General features: G+C 49.3%; 1 protein-coding gene across 1 annotated transcript in view; it reads right to left on the reverse strand.

The window, feature by feature from the left end:
• Positions 1 to 9,591: 9,591 nt before the first annotated feature.
• The window catches only part of Dcps (decapping enzyme, scavenger), a 51,141-nt gene continuing 41,777 nt past the window's right edge, over positions 9,592 to 18,955 (reverse strand). Inside the window, exons 4-6 of the mRNA XM_013009428.1 lie at positions 18,346 to 18,459; positions 11,695 to 11,805; positions 9,592 to 10,012 (exon numbers count right to left, since the gene is read on the reverse strand). Of these exons, the coding sequence (XP_012864882.1) occupies positions 9,746 to 10,012; positions 11,695 to 11,805; positions 18,346 to 18,459 (492 nt within the window). The 3' untranslated portion in view covers positions 9,592 to 9,745. The remainder of the gene's footprint in view (positions 10,013 to 11,694; positions 11,806 to 18,345; positions 18,460 to 18,955) is intronic.

Raw genomic sequence — 18,955 nt, forward strand, 5'->3', positions numbered from 1 at the left:
CCCTGTCCCTGTCCCGGTCCCGGGGCGCGGGGCCGGCCTGGGAGCGGGGCGAGTGTGCCGGCTCCCCTGGTGCCCCGTGTGACGGGGAGGCGGGGGCCCGGGCTGGGCGGGGGAAGGGGGAAGGGGCTGGACACGCTTGCGCACAGCGCCGGGGAGCCGGGGAGGAAGGGCGGGGTGGTGGAGGAGGAAGGGCGGGGGCGATGCTGCGCGCGGGCCGAGCGGACGCGCGCTGGGGTTAGGAACCTGCGAGCCCCCTCCGGGAGCCAGGCCCGGCGCCCGGGGTGCCCGGCGCCCGGGGTGCGGGAGGCGCGCGAAGACCAGGCGAAGGGGGGTGTGGGGGGGAGGCAGAGGCGGGGCCGGAGGCGCCGGGATGGGTATGCCCTCCCGGAAACGGGGAGCTCCCCAGAAAGGGTTCTCTCCTGCTCTCCCCCTGCGCTGAACCGTGTCCTCCCTCTCGTTGGAGAAACTGAGGCACCGGGGAGACCTCGTTCTGGGAGCCAGCCCTTCCTCGCCACCCCAGGCACTTCAGGGTGGCCAGGTGGCCCTGGGAAGATTCCTGGGCCCCTCTTCTGCCCCAGTCTGAGCCTGCCAGGCTCCCAATCGCTGCCTCTGCACCCCTCCCTTGCACGCCCTATCTTCGTCCCCCAGTAGCGTCTGGGTTTCCGTTTTAACCGAAGGTGCCAGGCAACCAGTCTCCAGGAGGAAACCCCATCAACCTCCCTAACCCTCACACCCCGAGTGAGCCCGGGGAATTGTCCGGGCTGCAGAAGAGTGCAGAAATCACTCTGCAGGACCATTTCTTTCCACGGTTCTCTTCCCAGGTCAGCACATGGTTTATTAAGGGGCTGGGGCACCCAAGACTCCAAGGAAAGTATCCAATTCCTGTCTCTGGGAAGCTTACCATCCAGCTGCAGAGAGATAGCTTGTTCTGAATAAAGCAGAGCTGGGAGCTGTAATCCTATTATGTCTGTAATCCTAGCTACTCAGGGAGCTGAGACCTGAGGATCCCAGTTTGTAGTCACTCCAGGCAAGAAAGTCTGTGAGAGTCTTTATAATCACACACAAACACACACACACACAAGACAGGATATGACTAAGTGCAAGCTAGTAGTGAGCTTGAGGACTTCCAGAGAAATCCTCTTTAGCTGAAGTTTATGTCTTGCTAACTTTATCTCAGTAGTTCCTTTGGCCTTGTCAGTCATACATTCATTCAACAAATATTTGCTGCACAGCATGCTCAGCTATAACTGGAACCAGAGAGGACTGGAGGTGTGGCTCAAGCGGTGGAATGCCTGCCTTGTAAGTGGGTGGTCTTTAATTCAGTTCCTAACACCATAAAAAAAAAAAAAAAAGAAGCCCTGGGTTTGATTTCTCAGTACCACACAAACAGAAAAGGCTGGAAGTGGCGCTGTGGCTCAAATGATGTAGTGCTAGCCTTGAGCAAAAGAAGCTCAGAGATAGTGCCCAGGCCCTGAGTTCAAGCCCCATGACTGACAAAAACAAACAAACAAACAGAAACAGAACACAATGACTTAACTCCTTGCATTAGACTCATCAAGAGGAAATAGCTCACACCTATAATCCTAGCTACTCAGGAGGCTGAGATCTGAGAATAGCAGTTCAAAGCCGGCCCAGGCAGGAAAGTCCATGAGAACTTAGTCTCCCATAAACTTCTAAAAAGGAAGTGGAGCTGTGGCTCAAGTGGTAGAGCACTAGCTTTGAGCACTCCCAAGTTCAAGTCTTACAACTCACACACGCACATACACACAAGGAAGATGCTATTTTACAGAAGGAAAACTGGCCCAGGAAGAATAAACTAGGTGTGTCCCATAGCAGATCCAAGAATCAGCCTGGCCTCTCCACTTGCAGGTGTGTGTTTCTGTGTGTCACACATGCATACGTGCACACACGCACTCTTGTATTGAAGCCTGAACTCAAGGCCCAAGCACTCTCCCGTTGCTCGTTGCTCTACCCTTTAAGCCACACCCCTACTTCCAACTTTTTATTGGTTAATTGGAGGTGTCCCAAAGTCTCCCAAGCAGCAGACTTTTCTACCTGGGGTTGGTTTGTAATTTGATCCTAATATATCAGCTTCCAGAGTAGCTAGGATTATAGGCCTAAACCACTGGTGCCTGGCTGGTTGAAATTTTTGACATCCAGTGTCTAAACAGGTTATAATTCTTGATAAGTGCCATGTAAACGAGAACTTTAAAAGCCAGCTCTGTTCCTAGAGACCTGAGTTCCAACCCTGCCTTCACCACTAAGTAGCTTTTGTTTTCTCACAAGAAGAAAAGAAATGGAAATAACAGAGCTGATTCAGAAAGCCGTATTAAATAAAGCAATGGATGTGGACTGAAAGCATAACACACTATATATAACTGTGCTATTATTAAAGAGGTGAAATTCCTCTTTTAACTTATAAGCTATATGCAGGTTCTCACAACCCCAGCTTATCCTATATCTGGGGACCTGGTCTCTTGAAGCGAAGTGTAATTCTGATCACCTCTCTTTAGCCACAATGTGTTTTTTCAGGACCTTTCCCCTCCAGCTTCTTAACTGCACAGCCAGAAGCCCAGCTCTGTGGCCTAGAAACTGTATCTTCGGTGATAGGAACGAAGCAATTGTTGCTTTCATCCCAGCACTGACCTCCAGACCCTTCCCAACTCCATTGAATCCTTTGGCCCACCTACAGTACAAGCTGCTTACCAAGAGGTAATGTGGTAGGCCAAACACAGATTGGTTCATGGACTGTTCCTTCTTCAGATTAGCTGTACCGAGGCTAGGCCAAGACAACCTGTAGAACAAATCTACATCCAGGCTGCTTCTAAGTAATGCCACCTCCATTCCTTTCCTGGCTCTCTTTTTAATTCTCCTGCCTGCCTCTCCTGTGGTGGGCGTGGCAAGACCTCTGCTGGGGACACCAGAGGAGCAGCAGGTATGGAAAGGGGCCTATAGGAGGAGCAGGTGCATCCACACCTAGGAAGCTCTGGCCCTGTGGCAAAACCCTGGCAGGCAATGGTGTGGATGCTTAACAAATGTGTCTCTTAGGCTTCTGGCTCCCTCAAATGTGCCACGTTAACATCCTGCCCACCAGGAGGAGGGGACAGCACGATGCTGTTTGAAGAAGAAATAAACCCAATCTAACATCTCAGACGCTTTTAAAAATAGCAACTCCAGGCTGGTATTTCAGCTCCTATTTTTATCAGATTTATATGGCTGGACTATGGAGTGGAGCTGTTCCCAGGGATCTCAATAGCAAGGGACATCACTGTTGTAGTGTTAGAAACCTGCCAGAAGGCCAAGGCTAAATTGCATTCCAGCAAGTTTTTTTAGCTGGAAGAGATCCCAAGAAGTCATTTTAGGAAGCCCTGGCCTCTCTTTAGGGCTTCAACTAATTAACTACAAAAAGTCTGTGGTGCTAGTGGCTCATGCCTGTAATCCTAACTACTCAGAAAGCTGAGATCTGAAGATCACTGTTCAAAGCCACCCAGGCAGAAAAGTTCACAAGCTTATCTCCAATAAGCTACTCAAAAAAAAAAAAAAAAAGCCAGAAGTGGCCCTGTGGCTTAAGTGGTAGAGTGCTAGTCTTGAGCAAAAAGAAGCTCAGGGACAGCGTTCAGGCCCAGAGTTCAAGCTCCAGGACTGATTTTATTTTATTTTATTTTTTATTTTGTTTTTTTGGGTCCAGTCGTGGGCCTGAACTCTGGGCCTGGGCGCTGTCCCTCAGCTCTTCAGCTCAAGGCTAGCACTCTACCACTTGAGCCACAGCGCCACTTCTGGCTTTTTTCTTTTTGCTTATGTGGTGCTGAGGAATCGAACCCAGGGCCTCATGCATGCAAGGCAAGCGTTCTACCACTGAGCCACCTTCCCAGCCCTGGGGTCTCTTTTATATGGAGCTAATCCTATTTATGAAGGTTCTGCTGTCCAGCTAATCCCTTCCCAAGGACCTCACTATCACTTTGGGCTTTAGGATATTAATGTATTTGTGTGTGTGTGGTGTGTGTGTGTTTATACTCTAGGACTGGCACTGTCCCTTAGCTGCGTTTTCACTCACAGCTAGTGCCCTAACACTTAAGCCACAACCTCCACTTCCATTTTTTAAAATTTGTTTTGTTTTCTTTTTGCTGGTTAATTGGAGATAAGAGTTTCATGGACTTTTCTGCCCAGGTTGGCTTTGCACCATGGTCCTCAGATCTCGGCCTCCTGAGTAGCTAGGCTATTAGGCACCAGGCAATATATTAATTTAAAGAGGGACAAAAACACACACATTCAAGCTGTAGACAAGAATCTAACCCACAATATCTCATTTCTTTCATCCTTTTTTGGTCATTCTTACAACAGAAAAATAGCTAATATGTAGCCAGGCACTGATAGCTCATGCCTGTAATCTTACCTATTCAGTGGGCTGAGATCTGAGGGTCACAGTTCAAAGCTGGGACAAGCAGGAAAATCCATGAGGCTTACTTCCAATTAACCACCAGAGAGCTAGAAAGTGGAACTGTGGCTTACTCAAGAGGCAGCATGCTGGGCTTGAGCACAAAAGCTCAGGGACAGTGCCTAGGACCTGAGTTTAAGCCCCAGGAATGACAAAGGAAAAAACAACTAGTATTTATTAATGATACTGTTAGGTTTTTAATAAGAGGTAGCCCAGTAAGAACCACACCACACACGTGGTATTCAGGTAAGGGGTAGGTTTATTCATCGTTCTGGCTGGGATCAGGCCAAGTTGGCCCTCCACGTGGCTGAGAAAGGCCTGGGAAAGAGGTGGGAAAGAGCTGAGAAAGAGCTAGAAAAGAGAGCTTCTGGGCCTGGGCTAGGCCTTATCTAGGGTATGGGCGGAGAAAGGTGTGGCCACTTCAAATTCAGATGTGACTTAAGGGGATGCAGATGTGCCAGTTGCCTAGGTAACGCAGGTACTGGGTGGAGACTTTGCTGCGAGGAGGGTGGAGTCTGCTCGCCATCCAGGAGCGGACTTTACAGATACTATGTCTACAAAATCCTTTCATTTAATCCTCAAGTCTCCCTCCTGGCTAGGCATTCTAATCACTTGGATCTCATAAGCAGTTAGGGAACTTGCTCAAGATCACACATGGTTATAGTGTACAGTCTACAATGGAATCATCAGATCACTTTGCTTCCCAGGAGGAGGAGGAACAGAATGTCATGAAGCTTACTCTCAGTCTTGTCTGCCCTATCTTTTCTTTCTTTTCTTCAGTGCAAGGTTCCAAGTGAGGGCCTTACACACACTAGGCAAGTGCCCCACCACTGAGCCCCAGCTCCAACTAATCATGACTTCATCCTAGCCTTGAGGGAAAACTGGCTAATGTTCATGATCTTTCTCTACCCATGATTGAAGCTTAGTTTTGAGTCCTAGACATACTGAGCCCCAGCTTCCCTAACATGTGGGCCTTTGCTTGCACTTGCCATTTGGCTAATGATAATCAAATGAAGACAAATAGTGCACGATCTCACTTATATATGGAATCTAAAGAATGGAGCTCACAGGAACGGAGAGGAGAATGGTGGTTAGCAGGAATAGGTGGGTGTAGACCTGGGAAATGGTCAGGAGAAAGAAGTTAGGATCTATTGTGCAACATGCTGGCTACAGTTAATAAGAATATATTGAAGCTGGACACTCATGTCTGTAATCCCAGCTGCTCACAGGGGAGGGGGGGCGGGGTGGCGGTGGCTAGGAAGGTGGCTCAGTGTAGCTACCCAGAAGGCTGAAATCTGAGGATTGTGGTTCAAAGTCATCCTGATCAGAAAAGTCCATAAGACCCTCCCTCCCCCCCCCTTCCCTCCCCCGCTCCCCCCCCTACCTTTTTTTTTGTTGGTTGTGGGTCTTTAACTCAGGGCCTGGGCACTGTCCTTGAGCAAAATTTTTTGCTCAAGGCTAGCACTCTTATCACTTTGAGCTAAAGCTCCGCTTGCAGTTTTTAGATGGTTAATTGGAGGTAAGACTCAAGGGCCTTTCTTGCCTGAGGCTAGCCTCAAACCACATTCCTCTGACTCTCAGATCTCAGCCTGAGTACTTAAGATTACAGGCGAGAGCTACCTGTGGCCAGTTTCCTTGAGACTCTTATCTCTAGCTAATCAGCAAAAGAAAGCTGGTAGTAAAGGTGTGGCTCAAGTGGGTAGAGCACCAACCTTGAGCTAGAAAGCTAAGCAAGAGTACAAGGCCCTGATTCCAAGTACCAATGTATGTACGCGCGTGCGTACACACACACACATACACACACACACATACACACACACACACACACACTGTGTTAAATACTTACCATTTGGGGGCAAAAAGAGAAAAACTAAGGAATACTAACAGTCATGCATCCAATCGTTTTCTTTCTTTCATACCAGGCCAGGATAAAAGCCACTTGTGGATACATCAAGATTTATCTGGAAAGAGTAACATCTCACATTGTTCCAGCAGAGCAAAGGACCCATTTTCACATGAGTATACTCTCTTCAGCATGGCCACAATACCCTCTCACTGCCAGGGGGGGACCTGGTATCTTTTTTTTTTTTTTTTGGTCAGTCTTGAACTCTGGGCCTGGGCGCTGTCCCTCAGCTCTTCGGCTCAAGGATAGCGCTCTAACACTTAAGCCATGGTGCCACTTCTGGTTTTCTGGTGGTTTATTGGAGATAAGAGTTTCACAGCTTTTCCTGCCTGGGCTGGCTTTGAACCACGATCCTCAGATCTCAGCCTTGAGTAGCTAGGATTACAGGCATGAGCCACTAGCACCCAGCATTGTATTTACTCTTTAGGACTGGGCATACTATGCCCTTAGCAGGAAGCTCTTTAGGGAGGCAGGATATTGGCCTCTGAAGTAACAGCATGGGCAAAGGGGAGGTTGTCACCCTACAACTCCTGATCTGGAACCAGGAGGCCAGAATTTAGCAGCTCAGCCCCTTTCTTGTATTCATGTGTTTATTGAACACTTAGTACGGGCTTGGCACTGTCCTAGATCCTTGCTAAATAGTGAACAAAGAGCAGGAAGTCTCAGCTTCCTGGAGCTGATATTTATCCCTGTAACATTGGACAAGATAGCTGGATCCTGTTCAGTGCTGATAAAACGGAATGAGATGAAGATCCTTTAAATGAACTGTAATGTTAATTTCATTTCAACTCTTCCTTGGCAGCCGCAGTGTCCTCGGTATGTTGGGCAGACAGAAATGACTAAACAAGTCCTTATCTTCAAAACTGTCAGCCCAGTGGGGCAGACACACAAGCCAACAGCTCTAAGTTGGAATAAGAAGGAATGTTCGTAAATCTACCTAGACAAGTCACACAGGAGAGTCTGATGGAAAGAGTTACCCTACAAAGACACAGAAAGTGTGCTTTAGATGACCTCAATAGTACTGGGCAGTGGCCAACTCTGGGGACCTCTGGCATGTGGCTGGGCTGCCTGGCAGACATATCCACGGGATAAAGTATTAAGGGTCATGAGATCACAATGGGTGCTGGGCTCCAGGGAAAGACTGCCATCATATTCTCTGGAGGTAAAACTGGCTAGCTATAAAGGGACCCCTGCCAGGTGTCAGGCAGATGCTAATCTTAGTAATAATAATAATAATAATAATGGCAAGGCCTAGAGAGGAGACCCCTCTGTACTGCTGGGAAAACAAGGTGGGGGCAGGGTACACGATCTCCGAAAGGCCCCTCCTTGCACAATGAAGATAGAATTGGCTGGCGCAAGGGGGAGCTGGGAAGCTGGGAAGCCGTCCAGGGTGCGGGTCTGTCTGCCTGGAACTACGCCCTGGGAATGTACTGGCTGCTTCTCCAGACCGGACTACAGCCCTGGCTGCTATGACCTTCTGTCAGTGAATGAGGGAGCTTTGTCTCAACTCTGCTCCCTCTGTACAGGTTTATGCGCCCAGCCATCAAATTCCTATGGTCCATCTTCTCCAGGCAAGGCACCATGAAACCACCACCACCACCACCACTGCCCGGGACACAAACGTCAGCTCATGCTGTGAGACTGGACTGGCAGGTAGCCAGTGGTGAAGGGCGGTGAGTGAGGGAACAAGTGAGGTGCTGGAGGAAAGCCTCACTCGGCGGCTTTGCAAATCTGGAGAAGATGGTGTCTGCTTGTCAGGACCCTTTGCTTTTAGAGAGGACGGGGGTCAATTATCTCCTCTGGCACCTGGAAGGAGAAACTGAGACCCAGGGAGCAATCTGCATACTGGAAACTGCTCTGGGACACCTCAGGTTAGCCTGTGACCTCCAGACCTCTCACCCTCCCCGAGCAGTGGCCAATGGCCTTGCCTACAGTCTATTTGCTTTCTGTCCACTTGCTTTCTGTCTAGGAAACCATGTGTGAACGCGTTGGCAGCATGAATGGATCTGGCAGACTCAGCCTGAGACAGACCCACTTGCTCTGGTCAGTACCCGCCAACTCCTAGGTAGTAAAACAATCACTTGGTCACGTGTCACCTGGAGCTACTGGAGACTGCAGGAGCCCAGAGGCTTCCCAGTCACCAGCTCTGTCTACTCGCTTACTCTTCTCAAGGAGTCTCTCTCAGGGTGACCCATGCTCTCTCCAGTAGACAGGGCCAGACTGGAGTAGGGGCCAGAGCCAGGGCCACCACTTGACAGCCTTACCTTCAAGGAAAGAAGTAGGGCTCTGAAACCAGGCCTTGGTGCCCAGGCACAATAGGAAGGGTGACAGTTACCCCTGTGCCTCATACTTTCCTTCTCTGTTACTTCTGAGTGTAACATCCTGTCTGCACAGAGCACTTCCTCAGCCCTGCCCTGACAAACAGTAAATGTCAGCCCCTCTCCGGCAGTAAGAGGACATTGTCCTCTGTTAGACTGCGCTGACACGAATGTTGTGTCCCTCCTCTGCTAGCACACTGAGATGTCACCCCCTCAGACAGGATCCTGCCAGCTCCGTAACTGGTCATTAGTCTGTCACTTCAAGGTTGCTTGACAGCCTTAGAATCTATGAACCTCAAGGTTCTGACCACCCAGACACCAAGCCCATTTACAGCTTTGTACTCAGGGCAATCAGACCATTTTGCCCTTGCTGATAAAAGTTTGGAACTTGATCTGCTGCTTCATGTGAGTGTTTTGTCTTCTTGCCTAGATAATAAATTCAAGGCCAGGGACTCACTGATCAAATAAGAGAGGTAATAGCAGGCGTTTGGGTCTTGCATCATTTGATTCTCATGAATACTCTCCCACTTCCAAGCATCAATCCCCAACCTCCCTCGAAGAGTTTATCAACAGGGTTGACGCACACCCAGGGTGTGTGGGACCTTAGGGCTGGGGAGGGAAGGAGGAAATGATATTGAAACCTCTATAGACTATTACCAGAAAGGTTTGAATTTGGTTTTGGTGGGAGACCCCCCCCAAAGAAGAGATGGGGTGGGGAAGTATGTGGTAACCGGGCAGGAGTGCCAACGGGGCAGAGAATTGATGCATGTGGAAAAACCCTTCTCAAGGGGCTGTTACTTGCCAGCTGTGGCAGCCACCCTGAGACTTTCCACCCTTCCTGCCGCCTTCCCACCAGCTCTGCCCACTTACCACCCTTACTCCCCGCCTCCCCCCTGCCCCACCCCCTTTCTAGGCCAAGCCATCAGATTCTCACCAGAGAGCCCAGTACTTTTATTCTTATATAAAGAATAGCCGGTACAAAATACATTTAAAAAATCCCCTTGGCGATAAAAACAAACAAAAACAGCCCTATGTCAACCCCTTAACCCATGCCTTTCTGTGCCTTTCTCCCCCGCCCCCCCCCCATGCTCAGGGTTGCTGGGACTCCTGCAGGAGCGGGAGCAGGGGATCGTCGGTCCTCAGAGCAAAAGTGAGAGTGCGTCGCTGGTAGTGCATGGGGTCACACTCCAGGTTCTCGATCACCTCGGCCAGCAAGTGGGCCCGCTCCACACCTGAGCCAGGCGCCTCGAAGCCCAAGGCGGTGAAGTGCACGTGCAGGTGGTAGTAGGAGGGCAGGTAATGCAGGTACACACGAAGGCGGTCTCCCTTCACCTGGTAGCGCTGCAGGATGGCTTCCTGATGAGGAAAGAGAGAGAGCAGCTAAGTGGAGCATGTGTTCCCCGTGTCTCGCGCCACATCCACTGCCTGGACCCTTCTCCCATGGTAAGCAGGGCTGGCCTGGGACAGCTTACAAAACCCACCAGCCCCTCCCTGCCCATTGCTTGTTTCAGATCCCTGTCTTCCACTGAAGGAGATCAACAAATAACAGATGTCAGCAGCAAAGCTGAGCCAGTCCCCTGAGCAGATGCAAGCCATAGCCTCCACCAGGGTTCTCTGATGCCAAACTGCATAAAACATGAGCTCCTTTTGGAAATCAAGGAAGTCCCAGCTCCTAAGGTCAGGTCTAGAGTCCCAAGACTGTAGGGACTGACCTTCTAATGAATGATTCACAAACAATCAAAGTTGAAGGGATTGGGAGGAAGTCTCACCCTCTTGGAATGAGGCTTAGAAACAATGGAGATGGGGCTGTGCTAAGCAGAGAATGTGGGCAGGGTTGACCCAGACCCACACAGACACCTCAGCTGGCTCCTTGTGAAAGAGGAAAACATTTACTTTGGCTCTGGCTCCCTGTAACCATTCATTCTATCTTGTTCAGAGCAAAAAAATCTTTTTCTGTCAACTATACCCACTAGGAGCCCCCAAGCCTGGGAATCACAAGGAGACACTAGTCTCTATGGTGAGCTGATCCCTGAGGTTAGAGGGGAACAGAAAAAAAGATGAGGGCTTCTATGGATTCAGAATACACCCCCAGAATCATTGGATCACGACAACAGGGTGAGCTCAGAGCCAAGGCACCCAAAGGTTTTGTGGGCTCAGCAGGGCTGGTTGCCAAGGTGAGTCCACCCAGGCTGTAGGGGAAGGAAATGTGGGCCCAGCATCTCTGAGAGAAAGACGCTATTCAGGGCTATCAGCAGTATCCAAAGACTATTTCCTGACAGCAGTAAGTCTCCTCAAAAGGTAAAGGCGGCCTGAGGGAGGGTGCCACAGGCAGGAGGGTTTGGGAGTGAGAGACAGTTCAGAGCACAATGGCAGTGAGTTCAGACAGAGCTTTAGGTCTGATCAGAAAGGGGGCAGAGCTCCTTCCTTGTTCGGTACCCACTTTTCAGAGTAAAATGGTGGATGCTTGTAGCATGGGTTTAGAAGGGACCCTGACCAGGCACTGAGGCCCACAGGCCACTTGGCCAGTTAGGGCCAAGGCAGCAGTTCGGGACACACTCAAGGCTCTATTCAGTCTTCTCTCATCCTTTCCTGCCCCAAAGGCTTTCAGTGCCCTTATGATTTCTTTCACTTCAATCAAGTACCCTAGAAAGCCAAGTGCTATAGAATTCAGCCTGCCTTTAGACAAGGAAACACATGAATAGAATGACGTGCCCACAGTCCAAGAAACTTGTCTAGTAGGAGGTGAATGTTATGAGCAGGATGGGTGATCCTGGGGCAGAAAGGGCTGGGACTTGAGTTGGAGGGGCAGATGGGACTTGTAGAGAAAGGTAGGAGAGAATGAGTGTAGGACAAGGAAAGATGGCTAGAAGTAGAGCTGGAGCACTGGGCAGGAAACAAAGGACCTGGTGAGTCAACCTATGATGTTCAGAGACGCAACACTGGCATTCAGAGAGAAGTCCATTGCCAGACAGACTCCAGGAAGGGTGAGGAAGGAAGCCCAAGAAACATGCTAGAATCTGCCTGGTGACCTAACTCACCTGCCCCTCCCGGAGGATGTTCCTGAGCATCGGCAGGTGTTCTGGAGTCAGATCTCGAAGTGATTTGATGCCCCGGCGATGGCAGATGGCAATCAAGTATAGGTCATCTAGCTGCATGGTGGGGAGGAAAGAACAGAGGACAATGCCGATTTTAGCCAGGGCCATACCCAGAGGTTGGCAGCCTTAAAACCCCCACGTCCCCAACACCTCCCCAAATCCTTACGGTACCCAGAGCCAACTCTAACAACAGAACCAATCTCAAGGCATTTTGATGTGCCCAAGGTGAATAGGACTGCTTCAGGGACAGAACTTCGACCCATTCAGCTACGGACTACCACAAGGAGCTAGGCATGGTACTGTGTGCCTGTAATTCCAACACTGAGGAGGCTGGGCTGGAGGGTAGAGCACAAAGCTGGCCTGGGCTACAAAACAAACAAAAAAGAACATCCTATGGAAACATCTATATACGGACAGGGTGAAGGAGGGGAGATAAGGAAGAGGTTCAAGGACAAGTCTTTCCGTCCACAAGTTCATAGTCTAATCTGTGTACATACTTAAAAGTCAAATCTACTGTAAGGAGAAACACAATAGACTTTTTTCCCTTTTCTCTTCATGGTTGCTGCGGAGGAAGCAGCAAGCCAGGGCCTTGTGCATGGTATGTATTTGCTCTCCCATTGAGCTGAAGCCCCCAAAACACAGTGATAAAAGCATAGGAGGAGGAAGGGAAGCTGCCAGCAAGCTGGGGGCTATTCAGGAAAGGCTTCTAGCGGAGAAAGGCCACTTAGAGGGGACAGTGGGAGTGAACGCTGCTCAGATGCTAGATTGGACAGGGCACAGAACAGGGAGGGCGAGCAGCTTGACCTGTCTGAAGTCAACGGCATGTGTGGGGGTGGAGGGCGGAATGTGAAGGAGGAAAAGGAAGGAGCCCTTGGCCACTCAGTAAGGAGCACCCACCACACAGTGATTAGCCCTCTTCTCTTTTCCCCTATCTCCACAGTTCGTAGACAAGCCTTCCTGTAGTCCTTCCTGAAAACAGCGCCTGGCTAAAAACCTGGAGGTCACAACAGAGCAAGGAACCAGAGTCAACAAGATCTTGTGCCAGAGAGCAAATGAACTTGCCCTCTTGCCCGGAAACCCTCCCGCACCCTCCCAGCTCCCCAAACCCTAGTCTGGCTGAGTTATCACACTTATATGCCAGGCAGTCAAGGCTCTTGGAAGTCAAGGATTGGGGAAAACCGATCACTGCCCTAGTCATGCAGTCTGATCTGCAAGATTCTTCAGGGAGATAATCTGGGAAGCATTAGTCACCCAGCCAAATCTGGGGGTGGGGTGGGGGATGGGGAGGGTGGGAGGGGTGGAGAGGCAACTTCAGAAGTAAGTGTGAGATCTTCCATGTCACTGTCTGATGGATGCTCAAGTATGTCACAGTTTTTCAAGTCATAGTAGTTCTTCCCACCAGTGTTCTGAAAATCTGGGCTCAGTCCCAGAGCTTCAGTACACGCATGTCCCTGAGAAACCCCCAGCAAAGGACAGAGTTGCACCCTTCAAGGCCTGTTCTGCTAACAAATCCCTTTTGGATTTGTGTCCAGGAAATTCACTATCTCATTAACCACAAGTCTAAAACCAGGAAACAAAATTATTTGACTTGATGTGTGCCCATGTACTAAGTACATTTTCTGCTGTGCTTTGTGTCACTGTCGCAAGATAGCCAAATATAATAGCTGCATTTATTTTAGATGATGTCTGCAGACAAATCCCAAACATGACACTCAATCATATCTCTCTGCTCCACCAGCATGGAATGCAGTGTGGGGCCAGGTGCTGGGTGTCAGTCAGCTCAGGCTGGGTAAGGGAGGGAGAAGAAAACATTCTTTGATTGCAGATACTCAAGACTTTCTGCAGTCAGCCAAAGGGCCTCCTAGCCCATAGAAATGGCCTAGAAAAAGCAGGGTAAGGGCAGGAGAAGGTCTGAGATTGGCACCTTAGAAAGTGGTCCACCAATCACTGTTTTTGTTTTGCTAGTCCTGGAGTTTGTATTCATAGCTTGGGCTCTGTCCTTGAGCCTCTCTATACTCAGGGCTACAGTTCTACAACCTGTGCCACGGCACCACTTCTGGCTTTTTCTGTTTATATGGTCCTGAGGAATTGAACCCAGTGCTTCATGCATGCTAAGCAAGCAATCTACCATTAAGCCATATTCCCAGCCCCTCACTATCTCTTTTTAAGGCAGGATCATAAAGCAATAGCAACAAAAAAGTTCCCAGCAGGGGTCTGGACTATTAGAGAGAGCCATCTCTTGACCTTGACCTCTGGAGTAACTCAAAAGAAAGGATAACTTGTCCAAGAACTTGACCAAAAGAACTTAACTCACTGAACTGAAAGTGTATGTCTATGTGTACACACAGTGGGTTTTGTTGCTGTTCTTTTTTTTTTTTTTTTTGGGCCTGGGCGCTGTCCCTCAGCTCTTCAGCTCAAGGCTAGCGCTCTACCACTTGAGCCACAGCGCCACTTCCAGCTTTTTTTTTTCTTATGTGGTGCTGAGGAATCAAACCCAGGGCCTCAGGCATGCAAGGCAAGCGCTCTACCACTGAGCCACCTTCCCAGCCCCTTGTTGCTGTTCTTCTTCCTTTTTTTTGGGGGGGGGGTCCAGTCGTGGGGCCTGAACTCTGGGCCTGGGCACTGTCCCTCAGCTCTTCAACTCAAGGATAGCACTCTACCACTTGAGCCACAGTGCCACTTCCAGCTTTTTTCTTTTTGCTCATGTGGTGCTGAAGAATCGAACCCAGGGCCTCATGCATGCAAGGCAAGCGCTCTACCACTGAGCCACCTTCCCAGCCCTGTTCTTATTCTTATTTGTTGTAATGCTACTGAAATTTGAACTCTGGGCTTCAAGCTTGCTAGGCAGGCACTCTACCACTTAAGCTTTTCTCCCAGCCCCACAGAGAGATGTTTATATACATGATATACAAATATTAACCCTGGAGAGACAAATAAAAGAAATAACAGTGATTGTTTCTGGGAAAGGGAAGTGGAACAATGTGGGGCTAGGGAACTTATTTTTACAGCACATGCCCTGTACTATGTATGTACACACACACACATATATGTTTTAATAATCATTGATACTTTTCTTTGTTGTTGGTTGTGGGGCTTGAACTCAGGGCCTAGGTGCTGTCCTTGAGCTTTTTTGTTCAAGTCTAGCACTCTACCACTTTGGGCTACTTCTGGTTTTCTGGTGGTTAACTGGAGATGAGTCTCACCAACTTTCCTATCTGGGCTGGCTTCAAACCACAATCTTCAGCTCTCAACCTCCTGAATAGCTAGGATTGCAGGTATGAGCCACTGGCTCATAATAACAAACAAAATAATTTTAAAAAAAAACAACATATGGATGATTTCTTAAGAGACTAAGCCATGTATACTAACACACTGTATGTCCAGTACCTGGAAGCCTAAAGCAGGAGGATAGTGAGTTCCAGGCTGGCTTGGGCTACATGGTAATATTCTGTCTCAAAAAATCCCCAACATGGGCTGAGAGTATGGCTCAGTGGTAGAGTGCTTGCCTAGCACTTATGAAGCCCTGGGTTCGATTCCTCAGTACCACATAAACAGAAAAGCCAGAAGTGACACTGTGGCTCAAGTGGTACAGTGCTAGCCGTGAGCAAAAGAAGCTCAGGGACAGTGCCCAGGCCCTGAGTTCAGGGCCAGGACTGGCAAAAACAACAACAACAACAACAACAAAAAACCCACAAAAAAACAACAAAACAAACAGAGAGAGAGAGAGAAAGAGGGGGGGGAGGGAGAGAGACTAAAAAAGGGATGCCATAATCTTGGGGAAGGTGAAATCTCAAGCAACAGCAGGTACTTGATACATAGTTATTGAATGGATGGAAAGAAGAACAAATGGTTAAATACAGGACCGTGAGTGTGGAGACAATAAAGGTATGCTTCCAGGAGCTGGGGGTATAGCACAGACGTCCATCAACTGCTTAGCATTTGTGCAACACTGGGTTTTGTCCCCAGCACAAAGAATAGGAGGAGAAGCAGAGGCGGAGGAGAAGCAGAAAGAGAAGCAGAGGCGGAGGAGACAAGGCAAAGAGAAGTGGCAGAGGAGAATCCCGGGTGCTCGAGAGGCTCCTCAAAGACAAGGAGTCCTTGCCTTGTCTCTGGCCACGTAACAAGGAACAGAAGTTCAGATATAGCCTGATTTCCTGCTAGATACTTTGCCAATTGCTAATGGAGTGCTGAGATCACGAGACCGCAAGCCAGGGGTGTGTGCCACTGAAACTGGGCACAAATAAAGATAATCAAGGATTAAGCAAAGATAAAGGAGGACCACACCTGAGTCATCTGTGTCACTGTCAAGCAAGGTCTGACCCTTGTGCTGGCCTTGTCGTCATTGTGGGCAAGGAGCTCCAGCCACGTGGCTGGGACCCAGAAGGGCTCCCCAAGCCTTTCTTGTCTTCAAGAGGACAGAAAAATCAGCAGTTTGACTAATAGGCCTGGCAGATTCCTGCCAGTCCTGGGTTAAACAATCTGATGGATTTCCATTCTCAAATGTATTCAGGGATTCTGGAGATGTACAAACTCCCCCTCCACCACATCCTTTTTTGTTATTGTTAGTTGTAGGCTTGAACTCAGGGACTGGGTGTTGTCCCTGAGCTCTTTTTTTTTTTTTTTGCTCAAGGCTAGCTCTCTACCACTTAGAACTACAGTGCTACTTCCCCACTTCCGGTCTTTGAATGATTAAATGGAGATAAGAGTTTCCTGGGGACTTTTCTGCCCTAGGGCTGGATTCAAACCATGATCCTCAGATCTCAGCCTCTGGAGTAGCTAGGATTACAGGTGTGAGCCACCAGCGCCCAGCTCAAGTCCCTCTTTAGTATCTGCTGTGGTGTATGGACTGCAATCCTTCTGTAGTCACAGCTCTCCAGTCCACAAGTCATGGGATGCAGAAGCTCCTCCCTCCTACCCCACATTCATGTCCCATGACCAAGCTTTGACCCACGATCTCTATGCACAGCATTGCCTGAAGGGAGTGGAGGCTCTGCAGATCCTCCACCCAGCCAGTCCCAGTTCTATTTAAGACTGAAGGTGGCTCAGGCAAACACAAGCTACAGGACAAGAGAAGAGTGGACTCAGGTATGCCCTTAGCCTCCCTGACAATACCTGACACATGAAGAACCATCTTCTTTGATTTTCCCTGGCACTGATAAATCATCACACCATACTGAAACTTCTACTCCCTTGTAATTCCTTACGGTGCCTTGAGCCTTTTCGAGAGCACCTCTGAGCTTCTTGTGAAGAGACGAAAGATGCTTATTAGTCTGAGTGTCAATCTTATCCCTCTACTTCAACCATAGGCTCTTGGCATCTTTCTGGGCAGTGGAGGAGTGGCATGGCAGGTCTGGAAATCACTGACTCAAGACCAAACAAACTTTAGGTGACTTCAGTGTAGGATACCACAGAGCAAGACACAACTGAGAAAGCAAGAGGGAAGGCAGCCACAGAGAAGATGCCAGGGCCAGAGCACCAGAACATGTCTGCAGGAGTCCTAGGATGGGTGAGGGCACATCAATGGTAGAATTTGGTTAGATTGAGAGTATAATGCAGGAGAGAGGCCACTGCCTAACTCTAAATTCTGTGTTGGCCTTCCTGCCCCTTCCCCAGCCCCAACCTGTGACAGGAGCTCGGCAACATAGTGGTTCTGCTTCTTTCTGATCCCATTAGAGTATCTCTTAGGGCATTAAAGAGATGACTGTAACCTGGACACTGGTGGCTCACACCTGTAATCCCAACTCCTCAGGAGGCTGAGATTTCAAGATCATGATTTGAGTCAGCCCAGGCAGGAAACACTGGATGTAGAGCTGTGGAGTAAATGGTAGAGCACCAGCCTTGAGCCCAAATGCAAAGGGATGGTAATAAAAAATAAAAACATTTAAAAATGACTGAAAATTGTAACTTTGTAGGAGGCTGGCACAGGAGAGAAGGTGCTTCTAAATCTGTTGCTTCAATGGTTTGTAGAAAGGGCTGTGTGTGAGGTTCAAGAGATAGAAAGCCTGCCAAACAAGCAGTAAAGTGTCTGCCTAGCAAGCTTGGGGCCCTTAGAATCCCTCCTCCATTAAAAAAAAAAAAGTTTATAGAAGCAGAGTTCTTGGAGGCCAGGGAGCAGAGAGCTGACCTCTACCCTGTAGGGTAGAGGTCTGGGCTCCTGGAAGCCAACTCTGCAGCTCAGGCTGAGAAGATCTCTGATTTGCTCCCATGGTTCTTGCAGGCCAATGCTTTAGAACCTGAGTCTGCTTGGATTCGTGGTGAAGGGGATGAAAATAAAGCATTTCACCTTGGGACTCCAGGTGCAGCTGGCAGGAAGGTGGCAGTTCTAGCCACTTGGCTGGCTAAAGAATGGCCCACACAGTCATGGAGGCAAACACTACCTTGTGTCACCAGACCCTGAAGCTGATCCAACTGAAAGCAAAAGCAGCTGTGTCTACTAGGCATGTACTCTGTCACCAGAGGAGAGCACAAGTAAGCCTTTGCTGAGTATAAAGAAGGCTAGCAAAGGCAGCCAGGCTTCCACTGGGGAAGGGGAGAGGGCAGGGGTGATGGTGTAAAGGTTCTCAGAGATCAGAGCCCTGTAGATCCAGCCTTTACCTGTTGCTGGTTCCACTTGAGGTCAGGGATGAGGACAAAGCCATCAGAGGGATCCGGGTTCTCAAAAACAATCCGGTCAGCTTCTGCCTTCTTGTCAAGGATGTTATACACCCACTGGAATGAGAGAGAGAGAGATGGTTTCCAATTCAACTCACCCTAGCTGGGTCAGGCAAGCTCTCTGGCCCTTCTAGGATGACCCAGCTAATAAAAGACCACTAAGTTCAGGATCAACCATCAGGCCAACCATCCCTAATTATCCGCTGGGGAAGGAGAGTGTCAGAAGAAATTTCCCCTTCTGCCACCGTAGATAACTCTCAGCCATCACAGTCCCCACAGGAGCCTTTGTAGCTTGGCCAGGGGTAGGGGTAGAGGGCTTGGTCCTGAGGTTTTTCACAGTCTACATAACACATGCATTCTGCTGTGAAAGTTACTCATAAGCCTGCTCTGCATTGACTTTATCCCACACGAGTCCCTCTATTGCCCACACATGCTGAAAGCCATGTGCACGCAGGCGTAGCTTGGGTTTTCTGGCCCTCAGGCTACCTGCTGACCAGCTTGGCCTGCCAGGATGTGACTTTACAGCCCATGTGTAAAAGCCCAGGTTGCAGGG

The sequence above is a fragment of the Dipodomys ordii genome, unplaced genomic scaffold, assembly GCF_000151885.1.
Source record: "Dipodomys ordii isolate 6190 unplaced genomic scaffold, Dord_2.0 Scaffold10, whole genome shotgun sequence".
NCBI classification, from domain to species: Eukaryota; Metazoa; Chordata; class Mammalia; order Rodentia; family Heteromyidae; genus Dipodomys; species Dipodomys ordii.